General features: G+C 42.6%; 1 protein-coding gene across 1 annotated transcript in view; it reads left to right on the forward strand.

Annotated features, from left to right (window-relative positions):
• The window catches only part of CFAP46 (cilia and flagella associated protein 46), a 363,053-nt gene that overhangs the window by 178,690 nt on the left and 166,641 nt on the right, over positions 1–17,722 (forward strand). The window contains exons 32-33 of the mRNA XM_082268864.1: positions 9,031–9,192; positions 13,034–13,182. Coding sequence (XP_082124990.1) covers positions 9,031–9,192; positions 13,034–13,182 — 311 coding nt within the window. The remainder of the gene's footprint in view (positions 1–9,030; positions 9,193–13,033; positions 13,183–17,722) is intronic.

Raw genomic sequence — 17,722 nt, forward strand, 5'->3', positions numbered from 1 at the left:
GGGTAGTTTGTATGGCCCCTACGTGCTTGTCTGCATGCCTGACAACCTTTGGGCATGCTCATAATGAGATGACGGATGATGTCCTGTGGAATTTCCTCCCAGATCTGGACCAGGGCATCACTGAGCTCCTAAACAGACTGTGGTGCAACCTGGCAGCGTCGGATGGACTGAAACATAATGTCCTAGAGGTGTTCTATTGGATTTAGGTCAGACAAGTATGGGGGCCATTCAATGGTATCAATTCCTTCATTCTCGAGGAACTGGCTGCATACTCTCACCACATAAGACCAGGCATTGTCGTGTACCAGGAGGAACCCAGGACTAACTGCACCAGTGTAGGGTTTGAGAATGGGTCCAAAGATTTCATCCCAATTCCTAATTGAAGTTAGGGTGCCATTGTCTAGCCTGTAGAGGTCTGTGCATCCTTCCACTGATATACCTCCTCAGACCATCAGTGACCCACCACCAATTTGGTCATGCTTATCGATGTTGCAAGCAGCATAATGTTCTTTACGTCTTCTCCAGACCCTTTCACGTCTGTCACATGTGCTCAGGGTGAACCTGCTCTCATCTGTGAAAAGCACAGGGCGCCAGTGGAAGACCTGCCAATTCTGGTGTTCAATGGCAAATGCCAATCGAGCTCCACAGTGCTGGGCAGTGAGAACAGGGCCCACGAGAGGACGTCGGGCCCTCAGGCTACCCTCATCAGTCTGTTTCTAATTGTTTGGTTAGAGATATTCACACCAGCGGCCTGCTGGAAGTCATTTTATAGGGCTCTGGCAATGCTCATCCTGTTCCTCCATGCACAAATTAACAGATAACAGTCCTGCTGATGGGTTAAGGACCTTCTATGGCCCCGTCCAGCTTTCTTAGAGTAACTGCCTGTCTCCTGGAATCTCCTCCATGGTCTTTAGACCATAAACCTTCTGGCAATGGTATGTATTGATGTGCCATCCTGGAGGAGTTGGACTACCTGTGCAAATTCTATAGGGTCCAGGTATTGCCTCATGCTATCAGTAGTGACACAGACCCCAGCCAAATGCAAAACTAGTGAAAAACTGTCATAAAAAAGGAAAAGAGAAAAAAAAATTCAGTGGCCTCCACCTGTAAAACCATTCCTGTTTTGGGGGTTGTCTCAATGTTGCCCATCTAGTGCACCTGTTTTTAATTTCATTAACACCAAATCAGCCTAAACTAATTAACAACTTCCTCCGCCAGATCAATATCCCATGAGTTTAATTGACTTGATGCTGTACTCTGATTAAAAAGTGTTCCTTTCATTTTTTAAGTAGTGTATATATGACTTCGTAGTATTGACCAAATAATATGAGATAGTGTGAAACAGGTGTAAAGCTTTCTGGACCGCACCCAACAAGGTTGCCGGATTTGTCAGCATCAATATGGTGTCATCAGTGAAAAGGCTTATATAATGGACGTGGCTTCCAATTTGAAAACCAGTGATATCTGGTAACGAGCTAATGTACGAGGCCAGAGGCTCCATTTGGAGATTAAAAATTAGTGGGGATAGAGGTCAACCTTGCCTTGTCCTGTTGGTAATGAGGAAAGGTTGGGATAGCATGCCTGCCAAAAATACTTGGGCTGAAGGGCAGATATAGAGTGCCATGATCGAGGAGAGTATGTTTCCAGTAAAGCCACATTTTTTCAGAACCTCGTTGAGATAGGTTCAATGGACACGGTCTAACGTCTTTTCCGCATCTAATGGTGGAAGTAGAGCAGGTGTTTTTGTGACCTTAGCATAATGAATAGCATTGATAGCTCTTCTTGTGGCACCGGAAGTCTTTTTGCCCTTGGTAAATGCGGAATAATCCGGGTGAATCAAGGTAGGCAGTATATCGACTAGTCTAAAGGCTATGAGTTTCACATATAGCTTTAGGTCTATATTGAGTAATGAGATCAGCCTAAAGTTTTGAGGAGAATCTGGGCTCTTCCCTGGTTTTGGGAGTGTGATGATAAAAACCTTCATCATTTCCTGGGGGAAAGAGGAAGAGGCAGTAGCAGAGTTAAACAATGTAGTTAGACATGGAGCTAGTATTGATTTAAATGTTTTGAAGTATTCTCTACTATGACCATCAGGCCCCAGGGACTTGTTGTTGGGTAGGGATTCTATTGCCTTGCAAACTTCAGCTAAGGTAAAGGGTGCATTTAAGGCCTCTAATTGGAAATGATCTAAAGTAGGTAGATTAATTTTGTCTAGAAAATTTAGAATATCTGTGGGTGACTGTTGAGGAGTTGTGGAATCTTCTCTCAAATTATATAGAGTGTCATAATAAGAGCTGAAGGCATCAGCAATACCTTGTGGATTCAACACTTTCTGCTTGGTGACAGGGTGATATATGAAAGGAATTTTAGTTTTATTCTTAAAGCCTTGAAGGTGTCTAGATTACAATCTATTGGCTTTGTTGTCGCTAAAATATTATGTAATTTTTATACATCTGGAGTTCTTTTCAAAATTCTCCATAAGGAGAGTAAGCAAGTCTCTGCGTAACTCAGTAAATTTAGCGCACAGATTAGGGTTAGGGTTGAACTTATTCGCTATTTCGTGCTGTCTTATTTCTGATAGTAATTGGTCTATCAATTGCCGCCTTTTCGTCGCAGTCCTTGCTTCAAGTTTGATAAACAATCCTCGCATATAAGATTTGTGCCAATTCCATAATATAAATGGATCATCAAAAGAGCCTGCGTTAATCTGGAAAAATGCCCTTCTCCAGAGTGGATCTGAGCTCTTTAGCGTGTAATAAAGAATGATTAGTTCTCCAAAAGAAGGTTGGTTGTGAAGCAGTGAAGAGTCCACAATCCTGAGGGTAATTGAGGCATGGTCCGACTATGAAATGTTGTTTATGGTGGAGTCTTGAATCGCTTGTTGAGTAAGAAGTGTGGGCTGAAGAGAAGAAAGTGAAGTCCTTTTTGGTGGTGTGGAGGCACCGCCAAACATCATAGAGATCATGTTGGTGTAGAAGAGATTGTAATGAATGTGGAGATCCAGAAGGGCATTAAAGTTACCACTAATAATAAACATTTTTTGAGTTTTCCTATTTTCCTGAGTAACCTGTTGAGAAAATGGATCTGATGCTTGTTGGGTGCGGAAAGATTTACAAGAGTATACCTAGTTGTATTTATATCGCAAATCAGAATTATTTACCTGCCTCCAGGGTCAACATCCTTGTCGATCAGTTGGAAAGCAACAGTGTCCTGGATTGCAACCAAAACCCCCCTCTTTTTCGCTGGGATTGAAGCACAGAAAATATGGGGAAAAGAAACGTGTGCATCTAGGAGGAGCTGATTGGTGGAAGTGTGTTTCCTGTACACATTAAATGTCAGAGTGGTACTTGATAGCTTCAGACCATAGAGATGAGCGTTTTGCAGGATGGTTAAGTCCTTTAGCATTTACTGATAGTATGTTAATAGACGTAATGTGAAGGTATAAATATGCTGGTGTCAAGTGGCTCAATACTCACGTATGTGATGTGTCCTGATTGACAGGTGTAGTAGGAGAAATGTCAAGCGGCAGCTGCCAAAGCAGGCAGAATATTGGCATGCATAAAGAAAGGAATGTATTCCAGAGATAAAACTATAATTCTACCACTTTATAAAACTCTGGTCTGACCGCTTCTGGAGTATTCTGTCCCTGTTCAGGGATCAGTGATAAAGACATCACAAACATATTGGCGCTCCTGGTGCTGCACAGATTCAGGAATCCCCCTGTTCTTTAGATTATTTCTTCTATACTCCAGGTCCACTAGCTTGGCTTTGAGCCAGATATGCTCAGTGGTATTGTCATCATGAGCATCCACCAGATCGTTTATGGAATGGGCAAATTCATACATTTTGTGCTCAATATGATCAATTCTGGAGCCAATCGCATGCATTTCCCCAGTAAAATGTTTAGTGAGCAGCATAATATCAGCATGGATGGTCCCGCTGAGTGAGACTAACATCTTTCAGGGCAGTCTCTGAGACGGGTTGGTTTGTTGTTGGGAACGAGAGAATGGAGTCAGGTAGTTCTCTTGTGAGATTAAGAGAGTCAGTGACAGGAGAGAACTCACCCACTGTGACTCTGTGCACATCTAACCTGATCTTGGACTTGGCAGGGTTTTCATAAAGTGAAGTAGAAGCTGCAGGAGATGAGGAGACAACGGAAGAGTCTCAATGCCCAGAGCTGTCAGAATGGGCCGCTATTGGTGGCTGTCGGCCACCTCGTGGAGAGGTGTGTGTGATCCGGCACCATCATGCCTGGTCTCCTGGGCCATTTGGTGGAAGAAGGCGCTGAGCTTCTTGGCCCGGGATAGTCTTTCCTTTTGTAGGGCATGTTGCCTGCTTGTACACAAAGCAATCTCCCATGGGAAGAGGAGAGAACGAGGCCTGAGCATGTCACTATACTGTAAAAACCCCTGCTGCAGGCTGGAGCTCCGGGACTAAGCGTCCATCTTCTTCACGTGCTAGCAAAGCCCCCCAAAAATGCCTGTAGGATATATTGTTGATATTCATTATAATATAACTGAACGTGTAAGCAAGGGAAATTCATTTATGCCTCTCACAAAGCAGTGTGGTTTGTTGGCACTGGCTTCTTTATCTCTTATGTAACCTGTTGTTATGCACTGGAAAAATGGAATTGCTTAAGCAACACAGTGTACCCTGTTTCCAATACCACTAATTTGCCCATAGGCACTAGCCTTGGGAAAACGAACTTGATTCTTCAAAGACCTCTGCATTATTCCATTGCGTGCATGAATATGCTGGTAGCATTGAAAGGATCAATTGGATGTAAGAACTAAATACCATTGTTATGTAGACTTTCCTGCAAGAGATAAATGTAGAATGTTATAAAATAGTTACCTGTGACCTGTGAACCAAGCATCTCTCATACTTGGAATGCCTGTTGTTTTATTCAACGAGAAGGGTGAAAAGTTCTCAGAAGCACATGTGGTTTTCATTCATAATGAGAGGCTTGTCAACACAGACCCATGCAGAGTGCCCTAATACTGGCCCCTGCACAATGAATGAAACGTGGCTACAGCAGCTACGTTTTGTTAATTAAAGGACTAGTATATTGCTTGTCATCTTTTAAAAAAAAGGCCTAGTAATTACTATAATATTCTCAAATCTCTATGTCATTTCTTACACTTGTATAGAGAATATAGCAGAACTCTGGGCCCAGAATAATTACAGATTACAAATTTTAATCTGTAAAATTGAATTGATTAAATTTGAAGTCTTGATAAAAATAGAAGGTCTAAATAAAAGTTTAAATTTAGCAACTGGTTGAAGGGAAGCAGCAGCGGTACTAAGGCTTAGGCGTGAGACTAGTATACAGCTGCACAATATACATATCCCATAGGTTTTCCTCTAGCCAGCACCAGCATCCTTACTACTGCTCCTCGCCAATCCAGACTCCAGTGTGCTGTGGAATATTAACCACTTCCATACCAGGCTTATTCTGGCACTCCTCTCCTATATACTCCTAGAAAAATACTCAGAACCCCCAAACATTATGAATGTTTATTTTTTTAGTAGAGACCTTAGGGAATAAAATGGTGGTCGTTCGCTACTGCGTGTGGGGGACGGGGTCGATGGAATTTTTTTTTTTAAGTTTTTTTTTTTATATTGACACTTTACCTTTCATTTTTATTTATTTTATTTTTTTTATCACTTTTATTCCTATTGCAAGGAATGTTAACCCTTGTAATAGGAATATGGCATGACAGGTCCTCTTTACAGTGAGCTCTGGGGTCTATAAGTCCCTAGATCTTGCCTCTAGGCTGAAAAGCCTGAGATTAAAGAAAAATAGAAAATACAAATCTCTGCTTCCCAGCCGAAACAGCAGTGTTTACATCATGGCCTCCGAAGGTCAAAATGATGACCGGGGACCATCTGGTCCTCGATCAGCTCTATGGTAAACGCCTACCACCGGCCTATTCATTTTCCGGTTTGCCAATCGCACAGGCGAGTCGGTAGAAGCCGGAGGACGGCGGGGGGTCCCACCGCCTGTAAAAACAATCAAGTGGCTGAATAGCCACTATGATTGATTGATTTTACATGACAGGCAATCGCCGGCAGAAAAAAGAAGATATCTGAATGATTTAACCACTGAAAATCCAGGACGTCATATGATGTCCACCTAAGGAGAAGTGCTTAAGATCTGCAGCAGTGACATTACAGAAAGGTGCCACATCCCTGCTGAATATATGTCATTTCAGCTGGCAGTTCTGTGAGTGAGTTGAGTTTGATGAATTGATAGGTGACATAGGAAGTGACACTTCAGTGGCAATGTCTTTCAGTAGTCACTTGACTGCAGAATGTATACAGTTATTCATTCCAGAGCCACTCTGAAGATTGCAAGATATGGGAGGTGGCACAAGGATTATTATGGTGTAGTCTGGCTAAATGTTCATAAACAATTCTGTAGTGCACATCTGATCCATCCCTCTTCTCCATTGTTGTATAAAGGATCAGGACCTTCTAACTAGGGATCGACCGATTATCGGCAAAGCCGATATATCGAGGGCCGATATGCACTTTCCCCAATATAGTGGAATTGGCCACCAAGGTGACCGATATTGCCGATATTTCAGGAAAATGTTTTACCGGAGTGATGTCTGCAGCTAGAGGCATCACCCCGATACCAGCGTCCATAGCTGACGGTCAGCTATCTTGTAATGACAACCAATGCGGTTGAGAAGCCGCTCGGCTGTCATTACAAGGAGCGGGAGGCGACGTCCCTCCCCTCCCGCCACCATCCGTGGCTCGCCTGAGTCTCCCGTCCCACCGGCAGACCCGGGCAACCAGCCTGCATGGCCGCCGAAGACCCGATCAAAGCCGCATTTGGCTCCGATTGGGTCTCCATGTAAAAACCCGGAAGTGATGTCATCATGACATCACTTCCGGTTACTCGGCACCAGATTCCAAAAAATGACAGCATTCAAAACAGCCAAACTTGGCGTTTTGAATGCTTTTAAGTGCAGAGGAGGGGTTTGGGGTCTTTTAGACCCCCAGATCCCTCCACAAGAGTACCTGTCAAGTGATAAAAAAAAAAAAATAAAACATTTTTAAATGTCGGAAAATATCGGCCAATATCGGCCGATACCGATATGCAATGGCCAAAATATCGGTATCGGCTACTAAAAACCGATGTCAATCGATCACTACTTCTAACCTCCTTTTATGATGACAAGCATCTGCAAATGTCTTTGGCAATCATTGCTGCCATCTAGTATGCAGATGTGGAGACATTTGGAGCATTGCTTGCTTATATCTCCATTTGTGGCCAGCAATCTACAATTCCAATCCAAAAAATGATCTTACAAAATACCTTTCTGTAAACATTCATGCTGATGATGCTTGAGTGCATGTTTATAGTTATACCAATGCAAAAGGTGGGGGAACATGGGCTGACACCTCCAGCTTTACTCAGAAGTTATCCATAGTGATCAGGGCCGATGATAAGGCAGTACAACCGGTCCTTCTGTACCAGGCCCAGGCCCCATCATTTCAAAAGGGGGGCCTGAGCACCTGCCAAGCTGGAAGGCTAGCTGTACTGCCTTATTGCTAACTGTTGTAGATCTCCCTGCAGTGCTGCCGCCTCCTGCTCCTATTTCTCCCTCCGGCTGTGCTACAGGAGGATCTATTATCTGTGCCCCCTTCCAGCTGCTTTCAGGCCCCCCTGTGTGCCCCCCTTCCCTCCTCTCCTTTCCTGTCGGCAGCTGTTGTAAGGCACACAGGGATGATGTTTCAGAATGGACAGTAGGAGAAGGGGCCCGGTAAATACCGTATTTATCAGGGTATAACACGCACTTTAATTTAGGAGGGAAATTTTAGGAAAATAGCTTAAATTTGAAATAAACAGCATTGAACTCAGAATAATTTTTGTTTTATCAAATGCAGTCTTACTAGTGTCCGTGAATGCAGCCTCATTAGCGCAGTGTTCATGCAGCCTCATCAGCACAGGGTTCATGCAGCCTCATCAGCGCAGGGTTCATGCAAACTCACCAGCGCAGGGTTCATGCAAACTCACCAGCGCAGGGTTCATGCAACCTCGCCAGCGCAGGGTTCATGCAACCTCGCCAGCGCAGGGTTCATGCAGCCTCGCCAGCGCAGTGTTCATGCAGCCTCGCCAGCGCAGTGTTCATGCAGCCTCGCCAGCGCAGTGCTCATGCAGCCTCGCCAGCGCAGTGTCCACCAATGCAGCCTCAGCAGCGCAGTGTCCACCAATGCAGCCTCGCCAGCGCAGTGTGCACCAATACAGCCTCGCCATTTTAGGGAAAATATAATTTCATATTTTTGGAGTGTGGGGGTGGGGCCCTGTCAGGTAGGCTGTATGGGGCCCAAAGATGTCTTACAGCAGCCCTGAAAGTAATCATCCATGACAATCCAATCAAGCCAATCATGGCCTGTCACCTGGAATAGGTGACTTGGATGGCATTTGGTAAAGTTGTAAAACATACTAATGACATTTTTTAATTGCATACCTTTTTTAGACCCAGTGATGTCATCACTGGGTCTGTGTGTTTCTCTATGCAGTGCAAACAGATCATGGCTGGTGAAAGGGGCCTCTCTCTGTACACCTCTCATGAGCCCTCAACCCTGATGCAAGCAGTGGGCTGGTTCTTGAGAGGATTTATGCAAAAATAAAAATGACTTGATGGGTAGAGGCCAGTCTGGTCATTCCTAGGAGGCTCCACCTTCATGCAGTAATACCCATTTCTAATACTGAGCCTCCATGATTGAAATAAAATTAAATCCATGTGTACCTGCCCCTGGAAAAAGTCACACCCACCTACAATGCAACAATGGTTCAATTCAATAAACTAAATAAAACATAAGGAGGATATTACCAGCTCCCCTAAGGTCACTGATGAAACATTTTGTAACACTTTAATTGGTTTTATCAATACGGAGGAATGTAAACACGAAAAGTTGAAAGTTACCGCCGCACAGATCTCCCCTCCCAATTTATATGGCTTAGAAACCCTTTAAGACTATTTGTTTCTCAGCCTTTTTTTTTCTTTTTTTCAGCCTGTCACGGTCAAGGAGAAGCCTAAGCGGAAAGGACCAATTGACGTATTACCTTCAAACGCAGAGGAGTGGGCGGTGTATGATTGTCCTGATGAGCTTAGAGATGCATTTAAACAAGATACATCTTCCCAAGTCATAAACAGAAGTACCATTGTAAAACCAGTAAGTCTTTTAAAGAACTGGGACCAGCAGGAGACAGAGCACATCTCACATATAGGATGGCAGTGAGATTCTCAGAATAAATATCACTACGGTTTGTTCATCTTAATTACCAGTTGGTAAAAATGAACATGTTAGCAGCAGCTCATTGTGGGAAGATCTGTATATTTTAAAACATCATTACTCAAGCCTATGTTCCAGACTTCATCGACTCTAATATATCATGACACACATTGCAGCAGTGTGTGTGTTACATATTTACTGCAGGAAAAAAAAAAAACCTAATAAAAAAATTTGCCAATACTCATTTAATAATTTGGCAACTCTTCATATTGGTAGAATAGTTGTATCTAGCTGATAATTCATCACTGGGCATTTGCTTCCATTGTATTAAACCTCAGGGGATAACCATATATTGGGTCTTGATTCTGTTCCCAGGATATTCCTATACTATTTAAAGTTAAAGCATAGTGTATTTTCAGAGAGTGCACTTTTTGAGTTATCATTTCAATGATAATGTTAAAGGCATAGTTCACCTGTAGCACTGCCCTCTTGGGAGCTGCTGAGAATGGATTCCCCTGGGTTACCTTGGCTCAGTCAATGAACATTCCAGGGGAGTTGTTTTTTTGTATTTTATTTGGAACTGGAATGGGAGATGGGATTAGTGGGATACTCCAACTTAGGAACTATGCGCAAAACGTGAGGACAACTAGCTGCGGTGTGTGCGGCAAGGCCGCTGCTTCACTTTGCCACTGAGGTGAAGATTTAAAGGTGGACTTTACTTTAGGTTTCTCTTTAGGGTCTAACTTGGCACCCCCTTTCCTACTCACTTTGTGCGTTGGCTCCTGTCCACTGACTCTCCCTGGAGTGGTCCCCTTCCTGGGCAGACCACTGGATAGCTCCCTGGTACTCACGGACACTATTTTTCCTCAGGTTGCTCTGCCACTTGCTCCACAGTCAGTATCCTGGACTTCCTGGCTCAGCACCACACTTCTGGTCCACTAGGCAGACTGCCTGTGGCCACTTTCCACACTGACAGGAGGAGAGACAGCCGTCACCCTCCTCCTGGGACCAAAGACATCCTGTCACATGTGCCCCTGGCTTTTATGACCAATCCCAGGATGCACTGCCATTGTGCCCTCCCACTGGGGCAGCCACAAAAGCCTGTGTGTCACTGGCTGGGTTTCCTCCACTGTTCAACAGGCTCACCTATTGGATTCAGTGGAGACACTCCCTCAGACCAAGTGAATCACACCTGGACGCATGTAACAGGCAAAACTAGAAATCCTGCTCCCTGATAAGCAGAAGAGCAAACAAATGCCTTTACCTAGCACCTAACTAGGAGGGTGCTACGCACCTTTACCAAAAAAACTGCCTATGCAGATAAGGGACGTCTGTAGATGAAAACAGGCTTTTCAGCTTTGACCAAGAAAAAGTGCCATGCTAGCACTACAGTCCAAAATAGTTCCACAAAGGGGTGATTAAAATCCTTTGAATCAGGATAGTTTGGATATCTCTAAAGTTCACCAAGGAAGGGATTAACTCAGTGGGATGTGCACTACGCTGTGAAGCTCCATATACCAGCAAGCAACTGACAAGCTGCAAAAACATAAAAAGAGAGACCGAGCGCACTCCTGGTGCAACACTCTTTATTTATTAGAGATAAAAAGTAACAAAATATCACTAGGCACTCACACTGTGGTAGAAGTAAATGAGCGTCCTTTTAAGCTGTAGCTTAACTTCTGCAGTCAAGGTTCCAGGCTGAATCCAGGAGGGGCTGGTGGTAGATGGTCTGATTTGTGTTAGCGTGCAGCCGCCAACAAGCTGCATGCAAGCCGCCCGCCCACAGCAGGGATCCTGGGGTAGGGAAACCCAGCCTGACAGAACGGTCACCTGATGAACAAGCAGTAAAAGCTGATGAGGGATGCTGAGGGCTGCCAAGACAACAGGTTTCAAATGGCGTGGCCTCCTTCTTCAGTTCTGCCATGTGTTGTCAGTGGAGCCCTTATCAGGGGTGTCCAAACTACGGCCCTCCAGCTGTTCAGGAACTACAATTCCCATGAGGCATTGGAAATCTCTGACGTTCACAGACATAACTAGGCATGATAGGAATTGTAGTTCCTGAACAGTTGGAGGGCCATAGTTTGGACATAGCTGCCTTAAATAGTACAATTTCTGAGATTCTTAACCCATTCATTACCAGATAACAGGCTTATACACAGAAACACATAGCTACTCATTGAAAGGCAACTGGATTTGTAGTCGTAGTGTACATTCATTTCCTTAACCCCTTCTTCAATATGCATTAAAGACGTCAATCATGCCATCAGGCAAATATTCTAAAGAGACATATGTTCTAAGAAATATATATTTAAAAAAATATGTTCTGAAAAGAAATATAGATTCTAAAGGAAATTATATATTCTAAAAAAAAACTTAATCAAGAATTGATATTCAGAAACCTTTTTTGAGGGTTCCTAAGAACTTTATTAATCTTTTATGGTATAATTATTAATGCTAATAGAATTGTTTAAAAAAAAATATACATATATATATATATACACCTAGAACATGTAACACGCCTCCTTCCATATATTAGTGCATATCTTACTATGCATGCATGGTGGTATACACCTACTGTATGTTAGGAAAAATGATGACGTAAGTGCAGGGCAAATAATGTCCTTATCATAGGTGTAGTCCATTTATGTACCTCATGAAGCCTGACTGGAAAACTCACAGGATGTTGCTAAGACAGGCTCAGGTGTTACTGTTCACCTTCACTTGAGTGAGCTCTTTCTCTGATTTAGGCCCCTTCACATGCTCTTTCTCTCCCCTGATGTAGTAGCTCCGATCTCAGTATTAGAGAGCTCACTCCTGTGATGGTGGATGTGAACAGTAATAGCTGGGCCTCTCTTGGCAACATCCTGGGCGTTTCCAGTCAGGCTTCATTCGATACCTAAATGGCCTACACCTTTAGCAAGGGCATTATTTATGTCAAGGCTGCAGAGTTCTTTTTTTCTTATCTACAAATGCCCCTTACATGTATAGGTTGTTTTTTGTTAAAGGTGAACTAACCCTTAAAAGTATCTTTGAATGGTATTTAACAAGGGGGTACCAGAACTCCAGTGGAGCTAAAAGTTTCTGTCTGTATAATTAACATACTGGGGTGTGAGGGCTTATAGAGATTATTTAGGGAAAATATAGTATGTTTAGATATCTTTTGGTACTTTCCTATAAATTATAGTAGGTTTTAGGTCATATGCTTGCCAGTTGGAGAGATTTTGTTATTTTTACACAGTCCCGTGGCATGAATTTGATATAGCATTTAAAAAATTTTATCTTCTTTCAGCATAGTGAGCATCTGTGGTATTATACCAGCTTGTGCTTTTTGGTTTCTCCATACTTTAGAAAAGGGTATTTTATCAAGAGTATATCATCAGAGGCCGCATCCTGCACCAACTTTGATGCTGAAACTCTTGGGTACCTGCATCAAGATGCTAGCACCAAGAATACCTGATCCATGTATGTATGGTTACTCTAGCCTCCATTCTATGCTTTATAAACATTACAAAACCTTCAGCAGGAGGAAGAACCATGAGCCATGCAAATACCACATCTGTAGTGAATTGAACTGATCCCTACGGAAGATTCTTTGCAATAGCTTATCAAAGAACTGATGACCATCCATTCTGCTGTTTTAAGTTTTTCTCAGCGGAGGGGGCCACTGAACCAATACTAACTTCACACAGCCCTATGATTCTTTAACATATTTTTCATAATTAAGGAAATCATATCCAATGAGTATTATTTTTAAATTATCTTGTGTTGTCTTATTCTGCAGACGTACAGTCTTTACTACCTGGATCTGCTTGTAGAAGAATTGCACAATATCTCGTATACACACTTAACACTTCCTGTTCTCCAACTGGCAGAGGTTATCGCACATGACGTTGTGGAAAGTAAAAGTCTGTCAGATTTCTACCATCTAAAGTAAGTATTATCTACAACACTACTATATTTGATTGATTTGGTGTACATGGGTTGTCTTTTGATGTACAAAATGCTGTGTGGCACATTTATAAGATGCATTTAAAGTACAGTAGGTTTAAATACAGTATATTATACAAAAATGGAGGTGAGCCAGACTCAATCTGGCAAACTTTTGTCCAGTCTACATTAGTCCGTTTAATCAGTGGTGAATATCTTAGAATCTCAGCCAGTCCACTTCTTGGCTCACTTAGAAAAGCAAATTGTTTCTGTCCTAGTTACCATTCTGACACACCAATGAGACATGCAGGATTCTTCCAAACACCTACATTGTAAAAAAAAAAGTAAATGGGTTAGATCCATACAGTAAGCTGGCTATACATGGGTCGGATTCGGAAAGAACTTTCTTTTGAAAATTGTAACAAAAAATTTTTATTCAAATTTTGCTCCATTAGTGGGCTGCAGCAACGGCTGATTTTCATGCGGCCATAGAATTTGTGTGATCGGGCATGTTGGAAATTTTTGGAAAAACAGCAAATTTCTAATCGGTGATAGGAGAATCGTTCAAGAAATATAATTTTAAAAAATGTGCATGAGCTGTGACCTGGAAAGAAAAGAAGATTTTCAAAATCAATGACGGCACCATCGGATCACAGAACGCACAACATTTCTGATTTTCTAAAGAAGATTTGTTCGGAATTTGACCCTTGTATGGCCTGCAGTAGAGTACCATACTATGGGGTTGATTTATTAAAATTGGAGGGTGAAAAATCTGGTGCACTTTAAAAAACAAAGGGTTCCTGCGACCTACCAGTCCCTGTTAGATTCTTAAAATGCCGCAAACACTTCACTTCTCATAAAAAGTGTAAAAATCTAAAATCTATAAATTTGTGTTGCGTAGATTAAAATCTATATGGTAAATACTCTTAATAAATTATTGAATAGGCTAGTCCAACCAATGCTATCTTTCCTCAATAAAAGTCTGGTGTGCAAATAGTAATCAATATCAAATGTAAAAAATAGTGATAAATAAACTTAATGTTATAAAAAATATAATAAATAGGATACGATCAATAAATCCTCTAAAAACTTACATATACGTGAAAAGTGCATGTGCTATGCAATTTCATAAACCACAGTGATAGATTTTAGAAAAATCTGGTGCAATTTCCATCACCTTCCAGGCATTTTTGTCAGAGCTTAATTGAACAAAATGTAGTTAGAAGCTGATTGACTACCATGCACAGCTGCGCCAGATTTTGCACTTTCCAGTTTTAGTAAATCAACCTCTATGTCTTTTGTTGCTGGTTCCCTATTCCTGTAAAAAGACAATAAAATAGAAGGTTTAAGAGCCGGTTCACACTACTCCGACTCGGGACGCGACTTGTGTGCCCTCAAGTCGCCCCGAGTCTCTTGTCATTACAAATTCAATGTAAATGAATGAGAGCCGTCTTAATATGCACTACTGAAGTCGCTCCGACTTCAGAAAAGATTCCTGTACTACTTCAAGGTGACCTCTATCCGACTTGTGCACTTAGACTTCAATGGGAGTTGCCTCTAAGTCGGATCCTTATCTATTTTCAAGCGACTGTGATCAGACTTTCCAGGAAGAAGAAAAAGATTACCCAGGCATTCCCCACAGACAAAGTCGCCTATCATTTAAGTCTCTTCAAAGTCTCTTCAAAGTCGTTCTAAAGTTGGCGCTAAAAAGTCGCTCCTTCATGGGGCAACTTTGAGTCGGAGTAGTGTGAACCGGCTCTAAATCAGTAGATAAAAGTTTTCCACGGCTTGTGCTATTAGTTTGCCATCAGCTTAAGATGTTTCTGAGATCATTCAAAATTTATTAGCAGGTGTATGTAACATGCTGTTGACCTACTTGTGACTGGCATTTAACATTCCTATAGACTTTATGGGAATATAAAATCTGCTTGAAGTGAACAATTGACACAGTTCCTAAATGCCTTTTTTTTTTTTTTTTTTTTTGCCACTTTTGCCACTTTTGCATGTAACTAACATGCTGGAGCTTGTGAGCCTAGCATTTGACCGGTGCTACCTGTTAACAAGCCAAGGTAAATTTGCCATGGCATGCATACAGTCCCCTTCGAATGCCGTTTAGGCTTTCAATGAGCAGTTGGATGGTGGAAAATACCTTACAGTTGCTGGCTTGTTAGGTGACATCTGACCCTTTGACACCTCATTTAAAGTGTCAGGCTCAAGCAAAGTCCATAAGGCTAAATAAGGCAGAAACATAATTCTTTCATACAGTCAGGTCCATAAATATTGGGACATTGACACAATTCTAATCTTTTTGGCTCTATACACCACCACAATGGATTAGAAATGAAACAGACAGGATGTGCTTTAACTGCAGACTTTCAGCTTTAATTTGAGGGTATTTACATCCAAATCAGGTGAAAGGTGTAGGAATTACAACAGGTTGTATATGTGCCTCCCACTCTTTAAGGGACCAAAAGTAATGGGACAATTGGCTGCTCAGCTGTTCCATGGCCAGGTGTGTGGTATTCCCTTGTCCCATTTAGGAGCAGATAAAAGGTCCAGAGTTCATTTTAAATGTGCTATTTGCATTTGGAGTCTGTTGCTGTCAGCTCTCAATAGGAGATCCAAAGAGCTGTCACTATCAGTGAAGCAAGCCATTATTAGGCTGAAAAAAAACAAAACAAACTCATCAGAGAGATAGCAAAAACATTAGGTGTGGCCAAATCAACTGTTTGGAACATCCTTAAAAAGAAAGAACGCACCGGTGAGCTCAGCAACACCAAAAAACCTGGAAGACCACGGAAAACAACTGTGGTGGATGACCGAAGAATTCTTTCCCTGGTGAAGAAAACACCCTTCACAACAGTTGGCCAGATCAAGAACACTCTCCAGGAGGTAGGTGTATGTGTGTCAAAGTCAACAATCAAGAGAAGACTTCACCAGATTGAATAATGGTTTGGTGGTGAATTGGCGCAAGAAGAGGTCTCAAAAAAAAAAAAAAAGTCTGGTCCTGGGGACCCAGGGGAGGGGGAGAAGGGAGAAGGGAAACACCAGGGGTGGGGGGACCCCCAAACAGTTCAGGGGGTAGCTGTCCACTGTAGCGGCTGCCGGCGGAAGAGACAGAAGAGATCTCTGGGGGGAGACAAGAGGGAAGGCAGCGCAGCGCCTTCTAAGTGCAGCAAGACATTTATTGAAGTATGTGCAGCAGTATTACACTCACATTTAGTCGGTGAATAAGATGCAGTTATCACCGCCAGGAGTGACTCCAGGATCCCAGGACCCACGAGTGCCAGCGTTCCACCAGTTGACGAGGAGCCCACGGACACCACCGAGGCCATCCCTGTACACACGGAGGAACCCCCTGCCGCTCTCACCGGGATCCACTGCCTCCACCACCAGGACCCGCTCCAGTGATGCTCCTGATGATCAACATTACTTGACTAACTGCATCTTATTCACCGACTAAATGTGAGTGTAATACTGCTGCACATACTTCAATAAATGTCTTGCTGCACTTAGAAGGCGCTGCGCTGTCTTCCCTCTTGTTCACCAGATTGAATACAGAGGGTTCACCACAAGATGTAAACCATTGGTGAGCCTCAAAAACAGGAAGGCCAGATTAGAGTTTGCCAAACAACATCTAAAAAAGCCTTCACAGTTCTGGAACAACATCCTATGGACAGATGAGACCAAGATCAACTTGTACCAGAGTGATGGGAAGAGAAGAGTATGGAGAAGGAAAGGAACTGCTCATGATCCAAAGCATACCACCTCATCAGTGAAGCATGGTGGTGGTAGTGTCATGGCGTGGGCATGTATGGCTGCCAATGGAACTGGTTCTCTTGTATTTATTGATGATGTGACTGCTGACAAAAGCAGCAGGATGAATTCTGAAGTGTTTCGGGCAATATTATCTGCTCATATTCAGCCAAATGCTTCAGAACTCATTGGACGGCGCTTCACAGTGCAGATGGACAATGACCCGAAGCATACTGCGAAAGCAACCAAAGGGTTTTTTAAGGGAAAGAATAGGAAAATTATGCAATGGCCAAGTCAATCATCTGACCTGAATCCTATTGAGCATGCATTTCACTTGCTGAAGACAAAACTGAAGGGAAAATGCCCCAAGAACAAGCAGGAACTGAAGACAGTTGCAATAGAGGCCTGGCAGAGCATCACCAGGGATGAAACCCAGCGTCTGGTGATGTCTATGCATTCCAGACTTCAGGCTGTAATTGACTGCAAAGGATTTGCAACCAAGTATTTAAAAGTGAAAGTTTGATTTATGATTGTTAATCTGTCCCATTACTTTTGGTCCCTTAAAAAGTGGGAGGCACATATACAAACTGTTGTAATTCCTACACTTCATCTGATTTGGATGTAAATACCCTCAAAATAAAGCTGAAAGTCTGCAGTTAAAGCACATCTTATATGTTTCATTTAAAATCCATTGTGGTGGTGTATAGAGCCAAAAAGATTAGAATTGTGTCAATGTCCCAATACTTATGGACCTGACTGTAAGTAGTGCGGTACAGTTATAATAATA

Source organism: Pelophylax lessonae (assembly GCF_965119305.1).
Source record: "Pelophylax lessonae genome assembly, chromosome: 9".
Lineage (NCBI taxonomy): Eukaryota > Metazoa > Chordata > Amphibia > Anura > Ranidae > Pelophylax > Pelophylax lessonae.